Genomic DNA, 23,067 nt, shown 5'->3' on the forward strand with positions numbered 1-23,067 from the left:
AGAAAATGGCAAATAGAAATAAAGAGTAAAAGTTAAAATTTCAGCTAAATCAGATGAAAAAGTTATTGAATTAAAACCTTTGAATGAATAAATTATAGTCAATGTGATGATTCAAAGGTTAAAATAATCATCCTAAAATGTATTTACATCAGCAATTAAAAAACAGCTGATATTTGAAAAGATCATTAAGTCTAATTCAGTGCATGCATGATTTTCAGCTGTGGAGATATTCGGTTAATTATTATAGCCAGTTTGAACTGAGTGTTCTACTTTGAATAAATAGCTCTATATACTAATAAAGATAATACCATCTAAAGGTCAGACAATAAAAATCAACAATTAGCAAATATTGTATTATTGATCAAATGCTTGTAATAACCAAATCACCAAAGTGCAGTTAATAGAAATAGAGCACAGAGCACATAGAGCCTCACACAGATCGACTTAGAAAGCAAATCTATGGAAATGTACATGCGAGAGAAAACAAACACAAAATGCTGACATTTAATAGATTTTCTTTAATAATTACATTGGAAACATTCAATAAACATTTAAAGATAAAAACATTAGTTGGGGAATTCCAGAAGTAAATGGCAACAATTGTTCTATAAAATCACGGCTGAGTAAATGTAGAGACTGATAGAGATGTTTAACTTAACATACACATGTTGATTCCATGAATGATGGATTGCCTTTCTCTGTCTGATCACTTTTTACAAGTTAGAGAAAAAATAATGATGTGAAAATAAACACTGAATAAACTGAATTCATATTTTGTCAGGTGGGTTTTTCCATGTCTGTTCTAGTGGATGACCTTCTTCAAACCATGACCCATGAGGCAGGCAAACAGCGTCAGCACCATCTTGGGGTTCACTTCCACCAAGTCGTCCGGCAGCGCATAGACACGAGTTCCAATCTTTCGAGCCAATGAGATTGCGTACCTGGAGAAGAAGAGGAAAGGAAAGAGACGATGATGACTTTTGATGAAGAAAATATTCATTTTGAGGTGCAACCTTTTCACTCCTGGATCCTTCTTCATGATCTCATGACATTTGAAGTCTCTTACTTGGCATTGCTGAGTTTATCGGCCTCCCTCAGCCCTCCTTTTTCTCCTTTTTTCACCATATCCCACTTCACCGTGCCGGGAGCGATGACGTCGATCAGGTCGATCACCGGTAGACTGGTGCTGATCAGATGGTCCTGCAGAAAACAAAGAGGGAGCTTCAAACACACAAATAGATATACTCACATATGTAAAAATATAAATAAAATAAAAGCATATTTGTATTTTTATTTAGCTAATTATAGCCTTTGGTGAAACAAACACCTTGAAGCTGCTGATCTGTGAGTTCTTTTGCTTCTGACTCAAGGTGGTGTTAACCCAGTTGAGGATGATCTGATCTCCGACCTTCTCTCCCACGCCCAGATTTGACAACACCAACACCGTATACCTGCAGGATGACAAGTGGGATCCGTCTAAATGACAGCTTATATTTTCCAAAATAAAGTATGACTGCAGGCAAATATCCCAAATCCTCAGACCTCCTCATCAGCTGCCAGACCAAAGCCAAGGTGTGCATGGGACTGCCTTCGCTCAGGTTTTCTCCACCGATGCCGACCAAAGAGAAGTGAGCGACGTCTCTGCCCAACTCCACAGCATAGTTACAGTTCTCCAGCTTTGACAGGTGAGGAAAAAAAAGTTCTGTTCTAGTCCTTTAACTTTTCCACTAGGTGTAGTTACATGAATACTTCTCACACCTTCTTCATGTTGGCACCAAGGACAGGATATGGATGATTGTTGACTTTTTTCCAGTTCACGTGGACGTTAACCTTCTCTAAGAGCTGCAGGATCACTAAACCATCACTCAGGTCACTGAAGCACACACAATACAAATCAATACAAACTGACGGGAAGTGGTTGCTCCACTGGTACCTGAATGGTTTCCACTCCTAATCGGCAGATCAAAACCATACAATCATGTTACACTTACCTGTACAGGTGATTGACGTATGGAGACACACCCAGGGAGTTCATCCAGTTTCTAAAGGTTTTCTCTTCTCTGGTCTCACCTTCAAAGACATGAACACACTGGGGTTTAGTGGGTTCCCACTGCTTTAGTCATGGGGTTGGTAGAGATACCCAGAAAACCCTGGGCCTCACCCTCTATGTGAGCCATCTCCATGCCGTTGGTCTGAGCTCTCTGTAGGGAGGGGTGCATGTTGAACAGGTTGGCTACAAAGGCCAGGTTGAGTTTGCTGTTACCGGATGTGACGTCATGAGCAGTAACAAACTGTCTACACTCCATGCGGGCTGCCTGCTGCAGCATCAACTCAGCCCTCCGGTCCAAATTACGCTCCTGCACGTTAGCATGAAGCAGATATGAGTGTCAACAACACAGGAAACAACAGAGGGAAGCCACATTGTTTATTAGGAACCAAACCAATCATGTTAATCAATCACTGTTTGTTACTTTCTTTCTTTCTTTATCTTTCTTTCTTAATCTTAATAAAAGACTTTGTTAGAGAGGATAAACAAAACAAAACCCGACTCACTTTGAGGCCAGCCATGTCTATTTCGATGCTGCTTTCTTCTTGAAGAGCAATCTGCTCCAACAAGTGGAAGTAGGCTCGCGAGTCCTGCGGCAGTGCAACACAAATGACGATCAAACACTCGAGTAACTGTGTATGTGTATGTGTGTGTGTGTGTGTGTGTGTTATGTAAACAACCTTAATGTCTTCACTGAAGTTCCTGATGGTCTTAGTTCCTGCACTCTGGAGATGATGGTTGACCCAGCGGAGCAGCATCTCCTCTGGAGACAAAGACAGCAGACGTTCCAGTTGTTCCCCGTCCGACAGGAGATTCATCAGGCCTGAGGGAAGAAGAAATGTGTTTGTTAACATTACAACGCACTGTTGGAAATCAGAGTGGAGCTCTTCAACTACCTAAATTCTTAACAAACTGCTATATTCACTATACCTAAGGTGTGTATTTATGTGTGTGTGTTCCCGTGCACGCTGACCTTCGTTCCTGCTGATTTCAATATCGGCGAACAGGCCGACCTTGATGATCTGCCACAGAAGTCCCAGAACCAGATGGGGTTTCCCAGCCATCAGATCATGGGCGTCGATGCTCACCACCGTACAGCCGATGGCCGAAGCCGAGTTCAGAGCCAGAACCAGATTCTCCTGAGGGTGTGTGTGTGGGGGGGGGGTGCAGTGAATGATTGATGATCATCAACGTCAAAAAAAAAAAAGACACTGTGGCCTCTAAATAAATAATACAATAAAAAAAGATAAATTTAATTAAGATTAATTCCACCCTCCTGTCGCACCATCAAGTCTGAATGCATCTAGATGGAAACTTACTACTTCCATCTTCCCTTCAGCTTTAACATCATCATTTTGTCTATATTTCAAATTGAATTCCAATTCAAAAAACTGTATTTGTTCTAAATGGGCAATTAAATGTTTCAAACATCTTGTGAGTGACTTTGAAAAGGTTTCACTTACTGTCATTTTGAAGGTGGTTAGTTTCTTCTTGTTGATCACTCTCTCATCGATCGTGTCAGGTTGAGACTGGTTGATCATTTTACTGGAACAGAACGTTGATTTATGTCATTAAAGATGGACGAGGATGTATATGTGTGTGTGTGTGTGTGTGTGTGTGTGTGTGTGTGTGTGTGTGTGTGTGTGTGTGTGTGTGTGTGTATGTATGTGTGTGTGTTACCATAACAGGATGCCATCTCGAACAGAGCTGAACAGACCTTCGTCATTGGGGTTCATCGGCAGCAGATGCTGACAGTCTGGATCTTTGGCTAGACCTTTATTGATCCAGTTGACAAAAGCAACCTTCTCCTCATCTGCACACAAAATCAAGAAATTAGGTCTTTTATGGAAAAGACTCAGGAGCAACCTCTTCATCGTATTTCTAGTTCATTGGTCATTGATCAGCTATTAACAACCAAAGTAGCCGTCACTAAGAATAATAATGTAGTTATGGTCAACTAAAAGAACAAAATCAAGTTGTTAGAAAGTAGAACATGTTCCATACACACAATGGACCTCCCACACACACGCACATACACATACACATACACATACACATACACATACACATACACATACACATACACATACACATACACATACACATACACATACACATACACATCCTGAGTCTGACCGGAGTAGGAGTGTTGCGTTCCCTCGCTTGAGTTCCCTGACGTTCCTCCAAAGGAGCGGATCCCATCCCTCCTGGTGATGGTTTTCCTGAACGTCTCACTGAACTCTTTGCTCTTCAGCTCCTGATAGATCTGAACAGATGCTGGCGGTTAGTCCGTTAGTGGATCTGAATGAGAATCTCCATCATCACAACTCACCGAGACAAACTCCTCAAAGCTGATCTTCTCGTCTTTGTTGGTGTCACCAGCCACAAAGGTCTCGATTATCTCTCTCACCTTGTAGCCCGGCAGGGAGAAACTGGCCTGCCTGAATAGCTCTTGCAGCTCAAAGTCACTCACATAGCCGCTGTTATCAATATCTGTACAGAGAGAGAGACAGACATTCACTGAAAGAGTTTGTGCAGGACTTTTTAGCAACTGATCAGACTTGATTTAGCCTGAGCTGTCACTCAGAGAACAGGGGTTAGAACAAAACCAACAGGTCTCTGTGTCTCATCACACAGAACCTGAATCATGAAGTTATTTCATTTTCAAATGTTTCAATAAATTATAAACTTCTTGAATTGTAATTGCACATCCACTACAGTAGGTGGCAGTGATGCCTTCACCACTGTTTATTTCTTTCTGCAGGGGGGCTTAACAGAAAATGATTGAGAAGCACATCCCTAGAATGATGAGTCATGTTTTGAGCTGATACTGTCTTCACAGGTCAGAATAGAGTAGCAATTCAAAAAAAAAGTACATCTGAACATTCTTCAGATACAAAGCAAAAATATAATAAAAACTTTGGCACAACAGTTCGACTTTATTATCAGCTGTAAAACTTGTACTTAGGTCACAACTATCTTTCCATACACCTGCAGGTTTAGGTCAGGTGAGCATGTGAGCGTGTGAGCGTGTGAGCGTGTGTGCGTGTGTGCGTGTGTGCGTGTGTGTGTGATACTAACCAATCTTATGAAATGCCTCTCTGAGCTCCTCTAGGTCTTCTCTGGAAATCTGTGTGATGTGGTTCTCCATCGTGGTCATACCTGAAGCACACACAATCACACAACTCGTGTTGAATCACATCGGATCACACTGAATCACATTGGATCACGCTGAATCACATGGGATCACAATGAATCACATTGGACTGGATGACATCTGGATCATTTTGGATCAGCTGGATCACATCAAACCAACCTGAATCACACCACACTGCTATTATTAGCATTTTTCAAGTCAGCGTCAGGTCATTGGACACACATGCACTACTAATCATTTGTGTATTCCAAATAATTTAAGTGCGTATTTTACCTTTTCCTCTATAATTTATGTGACAGCTGTAGTTTAAGATGTTCTGACTGACATTCATGAATTAAACTAAGAAGACACTCATAATCTCATCGTCTCAAATTTGTTTCAAGGATTGGTTTTATTTCAAACACTAGATTATATTTCCTCATTCTCTCCTGTTCAGATTTATCTTGTGGCCCACATGTAGGTGCATTCACACTCGTAGCTCTACATTCACACACAATGAACTACATTTAGGTTTTAATAGCTGCTTCTTTTTTTACTTGCTTGATTCATGAAGAGATGCTATAGACAACATGAGATGGAGAAAGGGGAGAGGAAGACGAGCTGAAGGGACAGAGCCGGAAGCAGAACCGAACACTTTCATACCTTCATCAGCGAGCTCAGATCTGTGCGGACTGCTCACGGGACTCAAGTCTCCCAGATCTGGTGGAGCCTTTGGACCAGAACAGAACAACGCTTGAGTCTAAAGAGTCCTGACAGCTATTATCTCTCTGGTAGGAGTCAGTGACTAAATGGACCTTTGTCCTGCCCGGACCCTGAGACGGGCGTCGCCCTACTGTTAACATTTAACATGGCAGCTGGGCCGTCAGGCAGCATCTGGTGGTTTCTTCTGGTACTAATAACAGTATTTACAGCAGGAGTAGGATTTTGGAGCAGCAGCAGCAGCAGCAGCAGCGCTGCCAATGTTGTCAGGTCACTGGTCACATGTCTGCCATCATGTTTTAAAAATGACGTGTATGTTTGTGTTTGTGCTTGCTTCACTGATTTTAAATTGTGGACACACACGTGGGTAATAAACACAAACTGTGTGATGAGGAGACACAACTCAGAGGAAACCTGCCTCAGCTCTAATCCTTCTAAAGCTGCACTGTGTTCTCCGTGTATTCAAGCCCACCAGGCAATAAGATGCACTAAAATGTCATTGGACACTTTTGCAACAACAATAAAGTTTCTGTCTGCGTCTACACTACCGTAGAGTTCCGCCAACGAACAAACCAAGAGTACCCTGAAAGTAGATTACTCTAAATTGTGACAAACTTACCAATCCTCAGAATCAACCCCTCTATCCTCACCTCTTTCCATTCTGCACCTCCTTTCACGCGTCAGCTTGTTCTCCTCCTCTATGCCAAACACTCGTTCATCACCACAGCTTCATCCTCTCTGTTCATGTTCTTCCTCCTGACACCTGACCAGTGCAGTTTCACTGTAGGCGATCTCCAGTTACCACATCCCTCTCCTCCTCCTCCTCCTCTTCTTCCTCTATTTCAGGTCAGCGTTCCACCTCCAGCTGCTTTTGCAGCAGCTTGTGAACACTGACCCTGGATCAGCTCGTGATTTTAGAGGGCAGCTTTCTCATAAGCCTCTTGCATTATTAAGCATAAAGCTGAGAACTACACACAGTTTACTGCTTAGTAACCGCAATGTTTTTAACGCAAGAGTAAAATTGTGCAACCTATCCCTTGTATTTTTTACATTTCTTAATTATCACAAATAACCATTCACACCTATGGGACATTGAGAGTCATTTAATTTTTTATTGTGTTATAGTTTGGAAAAAACACTTGTAATATCTGTTGTGTTGATCTACTTAACCTGCTACTGAGTAATTGGGTTATTATTTCCTAATCTACAGCAGATTTTAATCAATAAACCGAATTCAAAAGTGAATGTGAAGTTAAATCTCTGATTTGTTAACTATAACCTCTTCAGATTACAGGTCTAAAGGTCACTGCGGGTCTCCGTCGTCAAACAGAAATCACGAAAGGGTTAACCAGGAAGTAGCGAATGGGGCGTGTCCAGCTGTCACTGGCCACGTGACCCGGAAAATGTTGGGTTTAATTCCTGCACTCGACTGCTCCCAGCTACTGAAGCTCTGCCGTTCCCAGTGCGCTGTTTCAGTCACGACCCACGACCCCCGGGGCGACTTCCGTCAGAACAACATGGCAGGTGAGACCCCGCGGGGCTCCGCCCACCACCAGCCCGCACAGCGACACCCAGACGCGGCCGCTGCGCGGGGTTCGGACCGATGCTGCAGCCGTTAGCTAAGTATCACCAATCAGTAACTGATAGGCAATACTCACATCATCTGCTAACGTCACAACAGTGACATTTGATCATTTTAATATTAACCGATGTATTACTTGTGTGATTAATTAGCTGCATCGATTTGGATCCAAATGAAGCTAACGATGAAGAATAATGCCAGTACATCCGGTTATGCCTTTCAAAATAAAGTTTGTTTGTTTTTTAAACTAAAGGCCCCGAATGTAAAAATACAGTATAAACAAAGAGATAAACAAAATTTAAGCCCTATTTTCCTTTTTTTTCTCTTTTTCTATGAGGCATTAGGCTCATAAAGCTCTGGATTGAGCAATCAAAACAAATAATTAAAACCTTATGTAAATCTTTATCTTCATTTTTCAGTTTATCTTTCTTTCATTAAATAAACATTTAACATTCACAGCAGATCACCGTCTAAGTGAATATTGATCCGCGTGTAATGTTGAGGTGTGATCAGGATGTCATTGAGGAGAGGAAGTTGTGACACGGGGACGTTACAAACATTACATCACATGCAGTAATTTAATTATTTCTACATACACACGGTGTGCATGCATGTGCATTATATTCTCTTCTTGTTGTAAGGTTTATCTCATCCAGTTATTTTCCATTATGTGATGTGTTTATGCAATGATACGCCATTACATGAATCACTATGAAACAGTGGTAGTTTAAATTCTCTGTTGCTAATGATCAGTCACTTGAACAAAGCTCATGACTGTTTGTTTGTCTGTTTACTTCAGACCAGGCCTTTGTGACACTGGCCACCAATGACAGCTATGCTAAAGGAGCAATGGTTCTTGGCCAGTCCCTAAGAAACCACAACACAACCAGGAAACTGGTTATTCTCATCGGACCTCACGTTGGCGAACCATGCAGGTAATACACATCACCGTCTCAGGTTCATCTACATGCAAACACCAGCCTGAAACATCTGTCTTTTTTAGAGATGTTCTACATTCAATTTTTGATGAGGTTCGAGTGGTGGACGTTATGGATTCGGAGGATGTGGCTCATCTGTCTCTGATGAAGCGTCCGGATCTCGGGGTGACCTTCACAAAACTGCACTGCTGGGCTTTGACACAATACAGCAAGTGTGTGTTCATGGATGCTGACACTCTGGTGAGAACTTTGTTCACACTCTATATTTATGTCGGATTGATTCTCATTTTACATTTTGTGGCTCTAGATAAAATACAAGTGATTTGATTTCTAGGTTCTGTCAAATATTGACGAACTCTTTGAGAGGGAAGAGCTCTCTGCAGCGCCGGATCCTGGTTGGCCCGATTGTTTTAATTCTGGAGTGTTTGTGTTCAGACCGTCCAATGAAACACTGGACAAGTTGCTGACATTCTGCGGTGAAAACGGCAGCTTTGACGGTGAGGACCAACTGACTGTATCTGTTGTTCTGTCTGATGAAGGAGTCACAATAAGGCCCATCTACACGCTATATTTAACATGAATGTGGCTGAAGCCCTCTACAGCTCCTCTTGGCTCATTATTTAAACATTTCATATCTATTTATGTATGAAGAGGAAGAGTAAATGACCCTTATCTTTAACACCATTACCTTCCCATAATCAAAACTGTCAGGATAGAAGCAGAAGCATTCAACCTCCGCTGTACGTAAGGTTTGTAATCTCACTTCTCTCTAAGTAGGTTTTATCCCACAGAAAATGTCCCCAACCACCGGGTCACAACCTGGTGTCGGTATATTCCCAAAACATCTTTGGGGAGATTTTCTGGAAAGGGTAAAAGGCCCAAAGAGGAAACAGAAGAGCCTACGACTTCCAAGAACACAAAATCTGCATTTAAAAGGAAACATTGGGAGTTCTACTTACAATACGGGTTTATCACTACAGATGAATTTCTTGCGCTGAGCCCACGCTGTGTAGTATGTGGTAACAAACCAGCAACTGAGTCAATGAGGCCTTCAAAGCTGCTTCATATCACCTGGAGACCAAAGCATCAAAGCGTTAAAAGACAAAGCTTTGAAGTTCTTTGAAAGAAAAAACTTGAACATGAAGGGCAGAAGCAATTACTGATGGCCACTGTAATGTGGCCATCATTTCATTAGAGCAGTGAAATGATTGGTTGTTGGTTTGATACATTGTTTATTGATCTGCATTGCGATTGGTTCTTGCTTTATTGTTTTATTGACGACACCTGCCTTACCATTAAATAAGACTTGCTACATCCGGTATCGCTCTCTCTGCACCAGTAAAAAAATATACAGCAGTCCATCTTGTCTGTCCATCATTTCTACAGCGCCATAGCCACCACATCAACAAATGTGAGTGTACTGAGAACGTTGTGCTTAGTGGCTAATCGTATCGCCAAGGCAAAGAAACATTTAACTGTTGGTGAAGAATTGACGCTGCCCGTCGCTAAGGACATTTGCCGTGAACTTCTAATTGCACACTAATTACATCCCACTTCAAAGCAGTGATGTAATTGTCAGTGTTCGTCCGTCCATTCGTTCGTTAGTCCACCAAATATCTTCGCAATCTTCGAAACAAAATTTCTTTTGTACACTCAGGAACCACATAAGATAGATAGACGAGGGAGAAGGCCAGTGTAAGACCATAGATCAAAGGTAGTGCTTTGATCTACCTATACACTAGCTTTGATCTACGGTCAAAGCTTGACCTACCCTGAAAGGTCAAAGCTATGCACTTGTGAGGTACTATTTTTAGGGTACCTTGACCTACCCTGGAAGTAGGTCAGGGTAAATTGCGGGATGTAGTCTCTGACTGCCTTGTTTTTATTGTTATTATTAGTTGATTGACTTGTTCACCCTTTTATAAAGGAATAATCAGTATTTCTCCTACGTTGGATGCACTGATTTTAAGTCACTGTATTTCAAAATATAAACCTCATCAGCGCAGTCACTTGAATCAAGTTTTTGTGTGTGTGCGTAGGTGGCGATCAGGGTGTCCTCAACAGTTTCTTTAACACCTGGGCGACAGCAGACATCTCCAAACACCTTCCCTTCATCTACAACTTGAGCAGCATTGCCATCTACTCCTACCTGCCAGCATTCAAACAGTCAGTAAACACACCACTTCCTGTGATGTCACCAACACTGTGACAAATGTTCAGGTCACAGCAGCGCTGTTGACCCACCCAACATTATATAGGCTGGTTTAATCAGTCACTCCAACCATCGTCATGTTAGTAATACATGACTAACCTAATGAGGTTGTTCCGACCTGAGGTGCTGGCTCAGAATTGAGTATCTGACTCCAAACATACAGACTGGCTCTGATGTGTGGACTTGATTCTGATCTGAATACATTAGTACCTCAGAATGTGAGTTTAATTCTTTCTGTCACTGAGCTCGTAAGTCAAACAACATTTGCCCATTTAAAAACAACTAAAATCATTTTAATCATTTCCAGCCATGCAAAAGGCCCCTAACTACCTAAATTAATAAAAAAAAGATCCGGTCTCAGCTGAGGTTGCATCCATCTGCCAAAGCTCGGCTCGTATCTCGAGGTACCACTGTACTTAGTTCTGACCTGAAGAACCCGGATCTGAGGCTCTGGTTTGTGGATTGGCTTTGAACTGGATTACTGGCTCTTACCTGCTGACCTGGTTCTGACTTCCCTGACAGTCTGACTCTGACTTCTGGACCCCACAATGAGGAACGGTCATGTTTCGATTTCCTGGTTGAACTTTGTTTTTATGTGTTTTAGCATTTTCTTTCGCTTACTGTGTTTTTACAGGTACGGCCATCGGGCCAAGGTGGTTCACTTCCTCGGTCAGGTGAAACCGTGGAACCACTCTTATGATGCTCAGATGGGTGAGGTTAAAGGTCACTCCCTGTCCCCTGACTTGTCCCAGCTCCACCCCGACTACTTGCTCATGTGGTGGCAGCTGTACGTCCAATCGGTGCTACCCCTGCTGGAGCAGGCTTACGGCGACGCTCCCTTCAACAGTGGCTTCATCGAGGCCAGTGAGATTGTACGTAAACAGAGGGATGATGTTTGTGATTGTGTAGAGTTATGGGCGGTTATGTGTCAGTGGCATCATTATTGTCTTGTGGGAAATTGTTCCAGGAGAGATTTGAATGAGGAGGAAACTCTGACTAAAAGAAGATGTCATTTTCGACCTCCTCTAAGCTCCAGATGAAGCTCCTTGCTGTCTTCATTTGATCCGTTGTTAGCAGTGGTTGCATTAGCTGTTGTTTCCTCATGTCCTGTTTGAGTGGCTTGATGTCACAGAAACAAGCAGGATGTGTGTTCACAGCAGCAGGAAGCCACCTCCACTTGTGACAGCGCAGCACTGAAACAATCATAAAGGGATGACTGCCAAAAGTGTTTCAGATACACATGATCAATTCTGTGCTTTTTTGGGTTATTTTTATTGGATTTTACACAGTCATCTTACATAATGCCTTAAATAAATAGTTAATGTAAACTAAGTCTCAAAATTATACAGTGGCTGAACAGGTTTAGATAGAATTTAAAAAAAGACAATACAACACAGACTGAGTAATCCCTCATGATAAGAACATGGAGACAGTGGAAAGATAAGCTGCCTTTAACAGGAAGAAATCTGGAGCAGGTCCAAGACTCGAGGTGGGCGGAGCCTCCGTTTGGATCAGATCGGTTGAGAACTGGGCGGCAGTGGCTCAGCTGTAGAGTGCGTCATCCAATGTTCCAAGATCGGCGGTCCGTTTCCCGTTTCCGCCCAAAAACATCCAGAGTGTGAGCTGACAGTGGGAGGTGTCAGCTCACCTCTGAAGCACTGCTGAGGCGCCCTTGAGCAAGGCGCCACCCCCCCCCTACAAGTTGCTCATTTGGGCACGCCAGGAAGGAGCTGCCCGCCACTCTACCTCCCTCTGCATGCATACAGGCCCCTTGTGTGTGTGTTTGTGTGTTCAGGGCCTGTATATGCATGTGTGAACTACTAACACTAGTGTGCTATTCATTTCCCATAGGGGATCATTACAGTGAATTAAATTAAAAATTAAAAAAATAAAATAGACATATGTATATAAAATATACCTGTACACATTTACAATCATAGTAATGATAACAGCTGTTACTACACAAACATAGTTTGTATTATTTATAAATACTAAATAATACCAATAATAATACTGCCAATAATAGTTATAGTAATAATAATGGTAAGCACACAGAGAAGGTGTCTGCTTCTTGGACCACAAATGGAAGAATTTAAATTGAAATGCTAATTTTGTTTGTGTATTTCTGTATTTTATATTTACGTGTACAATCAAGCTGCTCTAAACTAACTGATCACTCCACTGGGACTAATAATTGCCCAGTATTGGTGAACACAGAGAACATTATCATCAATGCATCCATCCTTCCATGCTCTTTTCTGTCTTGCAGGTTACGATCCAGGAGGACGTACAGGAGCAGCAGCCGCTGCCCGTCGCTCCAGCGCAGAGGGTCTCGTCAGCGGAGAGGAAGCAGCGCTGGGAGGAAGGACAAATTGACTACATGGGTGACGACTCCTTTGCCAACATTGAGCGGAAGCTTAACTCCTTCTTGAAGTAGCAGACGTGCCAGAAAGCGTGACTGACAGATTTAAGCACTGCTCAGAAAATCATAGATTTGATGATCAGCTGTTGCCAGTGCAGCGTTCAGCCTCACTCCTCTTCCTCATTTGTTCCCAGAACAGGAAAGGTCTGATATGATCAGAAAACACACTCATTTGGGTTGCGGATGGGAAGACTGGTACCACTCATGTCTGCTATGTGAATATGAAGCTACTGCCATCAAACTTAGCTCAGCATAAAGACTGCTAGAGGCCTGAACGTTGGATAGAACGTTTTAACAACAAGCATAAAAGCCTCAGCTCTGATGCTAACGTCATGGCTAACGACACTGCACGTCACAGCTAGCTTCACAGCGAAAAGTAGAACGGCACAGCTAACATCCCAGCTAGTATCATAGCTAGCAATACATCTAACATGTTAGGTAACAGCACTGTTGCTTCACAGCAGGAAGATCCTTGCTTTGATTCCTCCGGGGGTGTTTCCGTGTGTAGTTTGCATGTGTTCCCCATGTCGAACAAAAAACAAGAAACTTTGGTGAATTGGCCGCTCCAAATTGTCTGTAGGTGTTAAGTGTGAGCGTGAGTGGGTGTCTGTTTTAGTGTGTGGCTCTGCGGTGAACTGGCGACTTGTACAGAGTGTACCGCTTCCTCTCACCCGTAGCCAGCTGAGATAGACTCCCAACGGAACCCCTCACCCGGATTCGGATAATCGACTGAAGACGAGACAATTCCAATCATCTCGTCTTCAAGAAGATGAAAACATGAATGCATCATTCAGTATCACCTAGCGTCACCGCTAGCGTCACAGCCAGCATCACATAATAGCTAGCCTCATAGCTAACATTACAATATTACAGTTGAAAACACCTATAACATATTAGCTAACAAAACATGCAACATCCCTTAGCATCACAGTAGAGAATGCAGCTAAATAATGTTCACTGAAACATAGACCTCACTTGATTTGCATACTGAAGTTCTTGTCGTGTGTGTGTGTGGATCTTATCGTGTGTTTACAGTAAAAATGAAGTACATTTCTTGCACATCAGAAGTTCACTCAAGGTCAAAGCGAAGCCACAACTAGATACGACACGCCGGTAGCAGACATTACCTAACGTTAGCTCAGAGCTTTTAAACAGCACGTTGATGCTGTTTGAAGTTGACCCAGTTGTTAATGCACTAGTATGTTACCAAAATTGAAATAGACATATTGACCCATCTCTTGGTTATCGGGGTTAATTCTAATCAATAACATTTAGAACTAATTGGCTCACTCCACAAGTTTTAATTCAGCATTTCAAAACACAGTACAGTGGTACAAATGTCCACTGATGTGCCTGACAGACAGGCTGACATATAGACATGAGTGGTTGAAACATGAGAATAAGGTGAACATAACTTTCTAAAGTGTTGAAATGTTCCTTAAAGTCTTCCTATGATGGAGACTGAGAAACTCCAGCAACATATGAATTGAATAAAATGGCCAAAGTAAATCAATGCCATGTTAAAAGTATTCTAAAGTTATTTGTGGATTTTACCACAACGTCTCTTTTAGTGATCTAAATCAGACACTCAGTGATGTTCTTCTCATCTTACCTGTTCTCTTCAGTGTTGATCTCACCTGAGCCCTCTGTCAGGTGCTCCTACCTGTGCTTGAGACTGCCACCAGCTCCCAGTCACTCCACCTCCCTTGTATTCTGGCTAGACTGGTGTTGCATCCACTCTGACTTCTGTTACTTGTAGATGTGTTCTACACTTTACGTTCACTCCAACCCAGCTCTGCGTTCATTAATGAACTTGACGTGAAAGCATTTTCAGAGGAAGTTTTCCTTGTTATGCGATTGGTTTTATTTATCTGTCTAATTTTTTAGCAGGATTACACCAAAGGTAATAAAATAACAGAAAAGCCAATTTTCATCACTTTGGCTTATTACAGTAGAACTATGCAAAGGATGTGTATCAGAAATTAGATAAACCTCTAATACAAACCCTTCCATATGTGACAGCCATGGCAGACATTGAACACTTTTTTCTATGTTAGCTTTTCCAAAATGGAGGACAGTCTGGCGTTATTGTTAATATGAGCAAAGTTATTGAATGACCAGGCGTCGTTTCGTTTACTGTGTTTCCTACTGCTGAATTACACAGCAGTTCGTAGAAGACAAAGGGAATCATGACCAACTTGTGTTGACTGTACATTTTTCCAACTCCATTTCAGGTAAATTTGAAACTTAAGCTGGTGCTCGATATTGTTGTTTTTGTTTTGACTTGCTGTCCACCATTTTGGCGTGTTGTTACGATGTTTGTCACATTGAACGTAGGGTCGATGATCTTTGTTAATGCGTAATCACTCATATTGTATGTTGTCTCATTGACATTGACAATACCTCACTGCAACTGCTAATAACTATTAGCACAAGACACTGAACGAAGGAGTCCTTCTGTTAGCATCCCTTATTCACCTATAGCTGTGGAAACTGATCTATAATCTGAAATAATCTATTAATGTAAAGATTCTCCTACAACTGCTGTTTGGGATCCATCACTAATCCTGATAAACCTGTATATTATTGTGATGCATCAGTTGATGCTGGTTTTCCTTCCACCTCTTAGCTGTTGACGCATGAATAAATGTTACTGATGTCACCAGTGTCATCATTTTATTCAGACTTGGGGATATTGGGATGTTAGATGTATACGTGTATCTGTACGGTCAATGACCTAAAGCGAGCCACCAACACCACCGGCACCAGTAGGAAAGCTCTCCAATACATAATGTTTGAGGAGGCTGAAGCAGTCAAGGCCTCAGTCTTGTTCTCCTGAGTTGTTTTTTTTTTTTCAAAGAAGTGGTGGAGAGCATTGGCCATCGCTGATTAGTATGAGAATTGTTCTGTGGTTGACAGGAAGGTACTGGAAACATCTGACCAAACAACGCCCAACAGCACCTGCTGGTGTAGATGTCAGACGCAGGACATCTTGCATGATGGTCTCTCAGCAAGAAATTCACCACGTCAACTTCATAAATGTGTCATCAAATGTACAGCATAAAGAGAGGCAGTCAGATTTTAGTCAAAGAGTTCATCAGCCTTCGATAAACCTCTGACAGGAAGCTGAACTTGATCCATGTGGTTCTGACTATAGAGTTTACTTATCCAGTAGACATGCAGTAACTTTAGTGCTTATTTTTATTACTCTTCATTTAATGGTCGATGGTATCTCGATTTATCCACAGTTGTTTTTTGTTGGAAGCATGTCAGAACTGTTGAACAGTCGATCTGACACAGATGAGTTCATCTCTTGGAAACCGTTTGATGGGGAAAGACTTGTTATAATTTGTGTTTGCATCCAACCAATGAGTCCAACGAGGCCCAAATCCTCATCTACGGTTGTTAGTAATGTTAAGATCAATGTTAAGATCCACCGTTACCGTTGTGATGCCTACCAAAGGCACTGTGTGTTACTTGAACAGAACATGCCCAACCCATATAACCCTGTGGCTATGGAATTCCGACTGAGAGTCGACTTGTCTCTGCCTGGTGAGCATTGAGTCAAACACACACATTAAGGCTGGTGTGGGTCTAATTTTATCCTATGGGGCAAGAATACACTTGTCCCATCCAGGACGTGTGAGGAATGAGGCAGCCTGCTGAGACCTGCCTCAGAAGAGAGGAAACACTGGGAGCTGTACGGATAGATGAGCGCTGGAGGAAGAGGTGAGAGACTTACCAGATTCCATCGCGTACCTGATCTTCTGTAGAACACAGAAGAGGCAGCAAGTGGGTGAGTAAAGAGGGGAAGTCTCTCCCAGCTCTTTGTGTTATGATAACGTGTGGCCCGGCCACAACTATACGATTTCAGTCCCCGTCAGTCTGTCGGTAGCAGTGAATACTGGGATAGCTTCCAGTGTGAAGCTTCACAGAGCATGTAGGTAGGCGAGATTACAGTTTTTTTTAGCTATTTTAATCACCACAGATCAGCTTGTGGGATGTTTTCCTGTTTTTGTGTTGATCGTTCAAGTGAACCGGATTTCATCTTCTCTATAGGGTTTATGCTTCAGACAGGTTTGAAAGGACTCACATGTACCTGAGTCAAGTGTCAGCTGAGTTTCATACATGACGTGTCATCAAGCTATGAAAGCCTTTTTGTGCTTCCTGTTTCCTCTGTGATGTCGCCTGGCAAGATTGAAAGCTCTTTTTTTTGTGGTTGAGGTTGTGTGTGTGTGTGTGTGTGTGTGTGTGTGTGTGTGTGGGCGCGCGCGCGCATAAATAGTGGTAGTTTGGAGCAGGAAAAACAGGCTAAATGATTGGCCAATATCACCCCACCCACTTTCTCTGCAAGATAAATTGTCATAAAAATGAACCACCTTTAAATTTGAATTTATTAGGGACTAATTGACACATACCTATTATTACAATGAAATAGAGGAGTAAAAATGAAGTGAATCCTTCATGTACTGTAAAATGGTCGGTGCAGAAGAGTGTTATGTGCAGGATGTTAGTGAGGTTTTCGTAACCAACCGCACATATTTCCTGCACTTACAATGCTGAACAGAAGGTAAGGCACACGCTAAACGTCCAGTCCTCAGCTCTCATTGGATCCTTGTGAGTTTCTGTGTGACTTCTACTGGTTCGCAGCTGCTGTCAGGAGTATTTTAGCTAACGTGTAAAACACATGTTTCTATTGTGAAACATTGGAAACAGGAAAAAGTGTGGGTATGAACTCATTCATTCATGTATCTCTTCCTGTTTACGCAGGTGTACGTGTGTGTGTGTGTAGATGTGTGACAGTGGAGTGTGTGAAGACAAGCCCCCCGCCCCCCCTGTCAGGATGAGCAGCCAAGGAGGAGGACCCAAAGACAGCTCTCGACCACTGCCCTCGGTTCCAGAGGAGAAGAAGTCTAGAAACAAGATTATCTCCATTTTTGTATCTGAGAAAGGTGAGACATAAGGAAATGACAAAAACACCGCAGGAGAACAGGAGAATGGCCATCATGCTGACCTTTGAACTTTACCTACAGGAGGAAGAAAGAAGGACCGGGACAAGGACCGCCCTGAGATCTCATCTCCGTCTGACTTTGAACACACCATCCATGTTGGTTTTGATGCCGTCACTGGAGAGTTCACCGTAAGCGTCTGAATCAATGCATTCAAATCTAGTTTTCATGCATGTGATGTGGTCATCAATCATCAATCTGAGCTGGATTTCACACCATTCATGGGAAAAAAATGTTCTTAATCATTTTACATTTTTTACTTCACTACAAACGAAAAAAATTATTCGGAGCTTCCATCTCCAAAAAGAATCCATAGGACAGAGAGAGAAAACATAAAAGTATATGCAATCAATTAACATAATTTAGCTCTTACAAAAATATCAACAAATAATTATTTAATAAATCATGTGACTTCATTACATTTTAAATAACAGAAAGAGATCTTTTGTTTCTGTAGAGATTTCAATTTGTAACAGAAGCCATTAGCTTAGCCTAACTACTCCTGTCACAAATATCTCATGATTGTTATTGAGGTTTGAACACATCTAAAATTGTGATCAGTTATATACAGGGAATATTTTCCCCACTCGATTCAACAAACTGACTCAACATTATTTCCTGGTCCGATCTCTCACCGCACAATGAACAGTTGAAGAATTCGAGCCTGGCTTCTGGCTTGACTGATTTCTTTCATAGATTCTCAAAAGACAACAGGTTCCTGTTTGTTTTAGGAGAGCAGCCACATTGAAAAGCCTGTGGGGTAAATGTTGATACTTATCTGTGGGTGTGGGAGTGGTGAGTAAGACTTTCTAACTGTCATTATTGGGGATAAATGTGAATTATTATCAGTAATTACTAATTACAGTAGTGTAATGGAATTACAATCAGTGTTTTCGGGTTTTTACACAAGTCAGTTATCAGATTAATTTAATTGCTGTTGTCCTTATGGGCCGTCCTTGTGTGTGTTTCTCATTGTTTACGTGTCTTTGTGTTTGTTCAGGGCATGCCGGAGCAGTGGGCCCGTCTCCTTCAAACCTCCAACATCAGTAAATCAGAACAAAAACAAAACCCCCAGGCCGTCCTGGACATTCTCAAGTTCTACGATTCTACCAGTGGAAAACAGAAATATCTCAGCTTTTCTGCTCCGGGTTAGTTTTCAGTCGAAGGATAAATGAGATCTAATTCTGTTGTATCTCAGACTCACTGATTCCTCGTGTCTCTTTCAGATAAAGACACACAGTTGGTCAGTAGGCTACTCTATTCATCGCTCTTCCATTAAATTAGTCAGGCCTCCCTTCCCCAAAGAGATTCCCCTAAAGTTTGTGTCTACATGTTTCCTGTTGTAGCCAGGTAAGCAGGGCACGGCCACTTCCCCATCGGGCGACAAGTATGGAGATGATGATGAAGATGATGACACACCTCCTCCGGTTATCGCGCCACGGCCAGAACATACAAAATCAGTGAGTTGTGTAGTTTACTATTTTATTTCATCACTTTGATTCTTCATTCAAGGTTCTTGTAGATGACACGAAGGCGTGGTGATGTGTGATGTTCTTCACTGTCGCGTCAGGTGTACACAAGATCGGTCATCGAACCCCTGGATGGAGATGTCGCCTCAAAGGCCACCGACCGACAGAAGAAGAAGGGAGGAAAGATGACCGATGAAGAGATAATGGAGAAACTCAGTATGCAGAATAAACTGTGAGAATAATGTAATCACAGGCAGGTGTGGTAGAACTGACTTCACCCTGTTTGTGTAGGAACGATTGTCAGCATTGGAGATCCGAAGAAGAAATACACTCGCTATGAGAAGATTGGCCAGGGGTGAGTGAACAGCGTCAGAGAAATGAAGAAGAATTCAGTGCAATATGACAACAATAACGTCTCACGGTGTTTCACTTTCAGGGCATCTGGTACCGTTTACACAGCCATAGATGTTTCAACCGGAGAAGAGGTGAGGGAGAGTGATGGGAGGCTTAAAACATTGCTATCACTGGCGTTACTGCGTTTTTCCATTGAAAATAACTTCATCTGATGAAAACAGAAAACCAGGTGACATGGTAGCGCAGTGGGTAGTGCCGTTGCCTCAAAGCAAGAAGGTTCTGGGATCAATTTCTGCAAACTGGAGTTTGCATGTTGTCTGTATAGGTTCTCTCCAGGTTTTCTGACTTCCTCCAACCTCCAAAAACTTGAAGCTTAGGTGAACTGCTCTCTTCAAATTGGCAGTAGGTGCGAGTGGTGGTTTGTCTTTTGAGCTGGTGTCTTATCCATCGTGTATCCTGACTCTCACCTGTAGCTAGCTAACCTATAAGGTGGATAAGCAGCTGTAGACAAGACGATTGAGATCATACAAGAAGATGGTTGGAAGGAAGACAGAAAACCAGTTCAAATAATATCGTATCATCTGGAAATTGTTGGAAATAAACTGTAGGCTTGATGGAGAATCTCTTTGTGTTTGCTGTACGGCCAACCGTAAAATTATCTACTGCTCTGGCTGCTTTTCTGCCACTGGCTGATGAATAAAATAAATGAAAGTTGTAACCACTCTGACCGCGTTTACACATTGTTGTGTCTTGAAGGTGGCAATCAAACAGATCAACCTCCAGAAGCAGCCGAAGAAGGAACTTATCATCAATGAGATTCTGGTCATGAAGGAGATGAAGAACCCAAACATTGTCAACTTCGTTGACAGGTAACAGTGAAGGCAGTATAGAGACAAACACACAGTCAACCTACGCTAATAATGTTTGCTCTCAGTTTCCTGGTCGGAGACGAGCTGTTCGTGGTGATGGACTACCTGGCAGGTGGATCGCTCACTGATGTTGTGACAGAAACATGCATGGACGAGGCTCAGATTGCCGCTGTCTGCAGAGAGGTACCATACTTCATAGAAGTGGTTGACAAGCCCTCAACAGCCATCCATTCATTAGACAGTCACATCTCCAACTATGGAGTCCACTGTAATTTTATACAATAAACCAGGACTCCTCCTTCTCACCTACATTTGCAATAAATTGGTCGCAAAGACTGGCCTAGCCACATAGAGAACTTCCGCACTTCCTGATCTCAACTGACCACTGCTGAACACTTAAAAACTATTTACTGTATATTTCTACAAGCTACCAGTAGGTGGCGACACAGAAATTAAATTTGAGGACATCCTTTCAGACTTTCTCATGAAGACAGGTTTTGTTCATATTTTGAAACCAATATTCCTGTTTACTAGTAGTGTGCAGCTTCTTACTTCATCTCTGCCTTCGCTGGCATTCTTAATGTTATTTTGATTATGAGGGGTTTTTTTGTTTTGTTTTTTTACCTACTTGCTCTGTAACCCTTCAGAGATCCCAACCTTCTTATGTCTTTCTCCAGGTCCTCCAGGCTTTGGAGTTTCTTCACGCCAATCAGGTCATCCACAGAGACATCAAGAGTGACAACGTCCTGCTGGGGATGGATGGATCAGTTAAACTCAGTAAGGGACAGCAAACATCTGAAGACTATTTGTTTATTGTTCATGAATAAAAGGAGGAAAAACTCAGTATTTAAAATACCCGTGTTCATGTAGCCAGGACCTTTAACTCCACTCTCAAACCTCTTTCTCTGATGCCCCGGCCACATCCAAAATATTGACGTCTTTCCTCTAGCCTTTCCTCTCGTTCTGTTTTGGGTTCTTTAACTGTGATGAAATTGATTCATAAATTGATCTCAGATGGGGTTTTTTTCCTTTCTATCTTTCTAGCCGATTTTGGCTTCTGTGCACAGATCACTCCTGAGCAGAGTAAACGTAGCACCATGGTGGGCACCCCATATTGGATGGCGCCAGAGGTGGTGACTAGAAAAGCCTACGGACCCAAAGTGGACATCTGGTCTCTGGGGATCATGGCCATTGAGATGGTGGAGGGGGAACCTCCATATCTCAATGAGAACCCTCTGAGGGTGAGAGTCTGGGTTCAGATAAAGAATAACATACTACTAACAACACCTGATAGCTGAACAATAACAAGGTTTACTTGTTTCAGTCTATGTGATTGGTTCTGATTTATTTTGGGTTTAGGCTCTGTATTTAATCGCCACTAACGGGACTCCAGAACTTCAGAGTCCAGAGAAGCTCTCACCCATCTTCAAATCGTTCTTGTCCCGCTGTCTAGAGATGGACGTGGAAAAACGAGGATCAAGCAGGGAACTCCTGCAGGTATAAAGACCAACCAATGGATCCTATTGATAAATGGATCAATATGTCAAACAGCAGGGCTGCTGTGATTCTGAGTATATCGGAATCATTCAATCTGTCTATTTCTCTACCTGTCTAGCATCCCTTCCTGAAACTCTCCAAGCCTCTGTCCAGTCTCACTCCCCTCATCCTGGCGGCCAAGGAGGCAATGAGGAGCAATCGTTAAATTCTATTCCCCATCCAATCCAGGACCAAACCAGTCACCCCATACTACACTTTCTACCAGTCTACATGTGACAGCCATCAGCTCACCAGTGCATGTGACTGACTGTTTCATCGCTCCTCCCAGTGTGTCTGCACTGCTGCTGTGTTTCCAACGCCGGTCATGGCCATAATGTTTGTCTACATGTGTCAGTCGTTGCGACGTTTGTGTTGATGTTGACTACAAATGTGTCTGATTATCATTGACCAGCTTTTTTTTTTCCTGCAGTTGCTGGGTTATGTTTCCTCTGAAAATATTTTGCTGAATAAGTCAGGAGGTGGATGATGTGATTTAGGAATGAACTATCTGTACAGTTGCTGGTTAACCGCTGATTCATCTGTTTCAGTGAAATAAAATGTTTTTCATTACACCAATCATTTGGCAAAAAAAAAAAAATCACAATCACAAAAACTATTCTAGATTTTTATTGCACCAAACGTTCATCATTTTCTTCATCATCATAATATTTGATCACTGCCATCATACAAAAAAATAATCACAGAATTTAGGTCCATGCTCGTTTTTTGAACGGTCAAGTGACGTCACAACATCGACAAGTGTGGACGCGTGG

General features: G+C 42.3%; 3 protein-coding genes across 4 annotated transcripts; 2 read left to right on the plus strand and 1 right to left on the minus strand.

Moving 5' to 3' along the window:
* Window positions 1-19: 19 nt before the first annotated feature.
* Window positions 20-6,060, minus strand: pls1 (plastin 1 (I isoform)). Of its 2 annotated transcripts, XM_068338209.1 has the most exons (16): window positions 5,847-6,060; window positions 5,129-5,209; window positions 4,380-4,540; window positions 4,184-4,313; window positions 3,728-3,860; window positions 3,511-3,592; window positions 3,021-3,186; window positions 2,728-2,870; window positions 2,554-2,637; window positions 2,162-2,357; window positions 1,992-2,070; window positions 1,759-1,873; window positions 1,543-1,676; window positions 1,328-1,451; window positions 1,067-1,200; window positions 20-941 (listed from the first exon to the last, which is right to left on the minus strand). In XM_068338209.1, exons 2-16 carry the CDS (start codon window positions 5,205-5,207, stop codon window positions 803-805), a joined length of 1,899 nt encoding a protein of 632 aa, XP_068194310.1. In that variant the 5' UTR covers window positions 5,208-5,209; window positions 5,847-6,060; the 3' UTR covers window positions 20-802. The 2 variants fall into 2 exon arrangements, with proteins under 2 accessions (XP_068194310.1, XP_068194309.1); XM_068338208.1 differs by having other exon boundaries at window positions 2,554-2,870.
* Window positions 6,061-7,292: 1,232 nt separating this feature from the next.
* On the plus strand, window positions 7,293-15,710 carry LOC137610572 (glycogenin-1). Its single transcript, XM_068338211.1, has 7 exons — window positions 7,293-7,427; window positions 8,285-8,420; window positions 8,489-8,663; window positions 8,758-8,920; window positions 10,463-10,589; window positions 11,270-11,507; window positions 12,905-15,710. The coding sequence occupies exons 1-7, from the start codon at window positions 7,307-7,309 to the stop codon at window positions 13,070-13,072; spliced, it is 1,128 nt and encodes a 375-aa protein (XP_068194312.1). The 5' UTR covers window positions 7,293-7,306; the 3' UTR covers window positions 13,073-15,710.
* Window positions 15,711-16,564: 854 nt separating this feature from the next.
* LOC137610541 (serine/threonine-protein kinase PAK 2-like) lies at window positions 16,565-22,864 on the plus strand. Its single transcript, XM_068338155.1, has 15 exons — window positions 16,565-16,853; window positions 17,828-18,009; window positions 18,091-18,197; window positions 19,067-19,214; window positions 19,293-19,309; window positions 19,413-19,526; window positions 19,637-19,751; window positions 19,827-19,890; window positions 19,972-20,020; window positions 20,646-20,758; window positions 20,824-20,941; window positions 21,436-21,535; window positions 21,803-21,999; window positions 22,118-22,255; window positions 22,374-22,864. Exons 2-15 carry the CDS (start codon window positions 17,850-17,852, stop codon window positions 22,458-22,460), a joined length of 1,527 nt encoding a protein of 508 aa, XP_068194256.1. The 5' UTR covers window positions 16,565-16,853; window positions 17,828-17,849; the 3' UTR covers window positions 22,461-22,864.
* The last annotated feature ends 203 nt before the right edge of the window (window positions 22,865-23,067 follow it).

Source organism: Antennarius striatus, chromosome 17 (genome assembly GCF_040054535.1).
Source record: "Antennarius striatus isolate MH-2024 chromosome 17, ASM4005453v1, whole genome shotgun sequence".
NCBI classification, from domain to species: Eukaryota; Metazoa; Chordata; class Actinopteri; order Lophiiformes; family Antennariidae; genus Antennarius; species Antennarius striatus.

Bases quoted from the DNA above. Each gene is read 5' to 3' on its own strand.
- LOC137610541 (XM_068338155.1), top strand. From the start codon at position 17,850: ATGTGTGACAGTGGAGTGTGTGAAGACAAGCCCCCCGCCCCCCCTGTC. The intron at 18,010-18,090 runs GTGAGACATAAG...CTTTACCTACAG, and splicing joins CATTTTTGTATCTGAGAAAG to GAGGAAGAAAGAAGGACCGG. The intron at 22,256-22,373 runs GTATAAAGACCA...CTACCTGTCTAG, and splicing joins CAAGCAGGGAACTCCTGCAG to CATCCCTTCCTGAAACTCTC.
- LOC137610572 (XM_068338211.1), top strand. From the start codon at position 7,307: ATGTTGGGTTTAATTCCTGCACTCGACTGCTCCCAGCTACTGAAGCTC. The intron at 8,664-8,757 runs GTGAGAACTTTG...TTTGATTTCTAG, and splicing joins TCATGGATGCTGACACTCTG to GTTCTGTCAAATATTGACGA. The intron at 11,508-12,904 runs GTACGTAAACAG...TCTGTCTTGCAG, and splicing joins TCATCGAGGCCAGTGAGATT to GTTACGATCCAGGAGGACGT.
- pls1 (XM_068338208.1), bottom strand. From the start codon at position 5,207: ATGACCACGATGGAGAACCACATCACACAGATTTCCAGAGAAGACCTA. The intron at 1,874-1,991 runs GTAAGTGTAACA...TGTGTGCTTCAG, and splicing joins TACGTCAATCACCTGTACAG to TGACCTGAGTGATGGTTTAG. The intron at 1,677-1,758 runs GTGTGAGAAGTA...CACCTGTCAAAG, and splicing joins TTGGTGCCAACATGAAGAAG to CTGGAGAACTGTAACTATGC.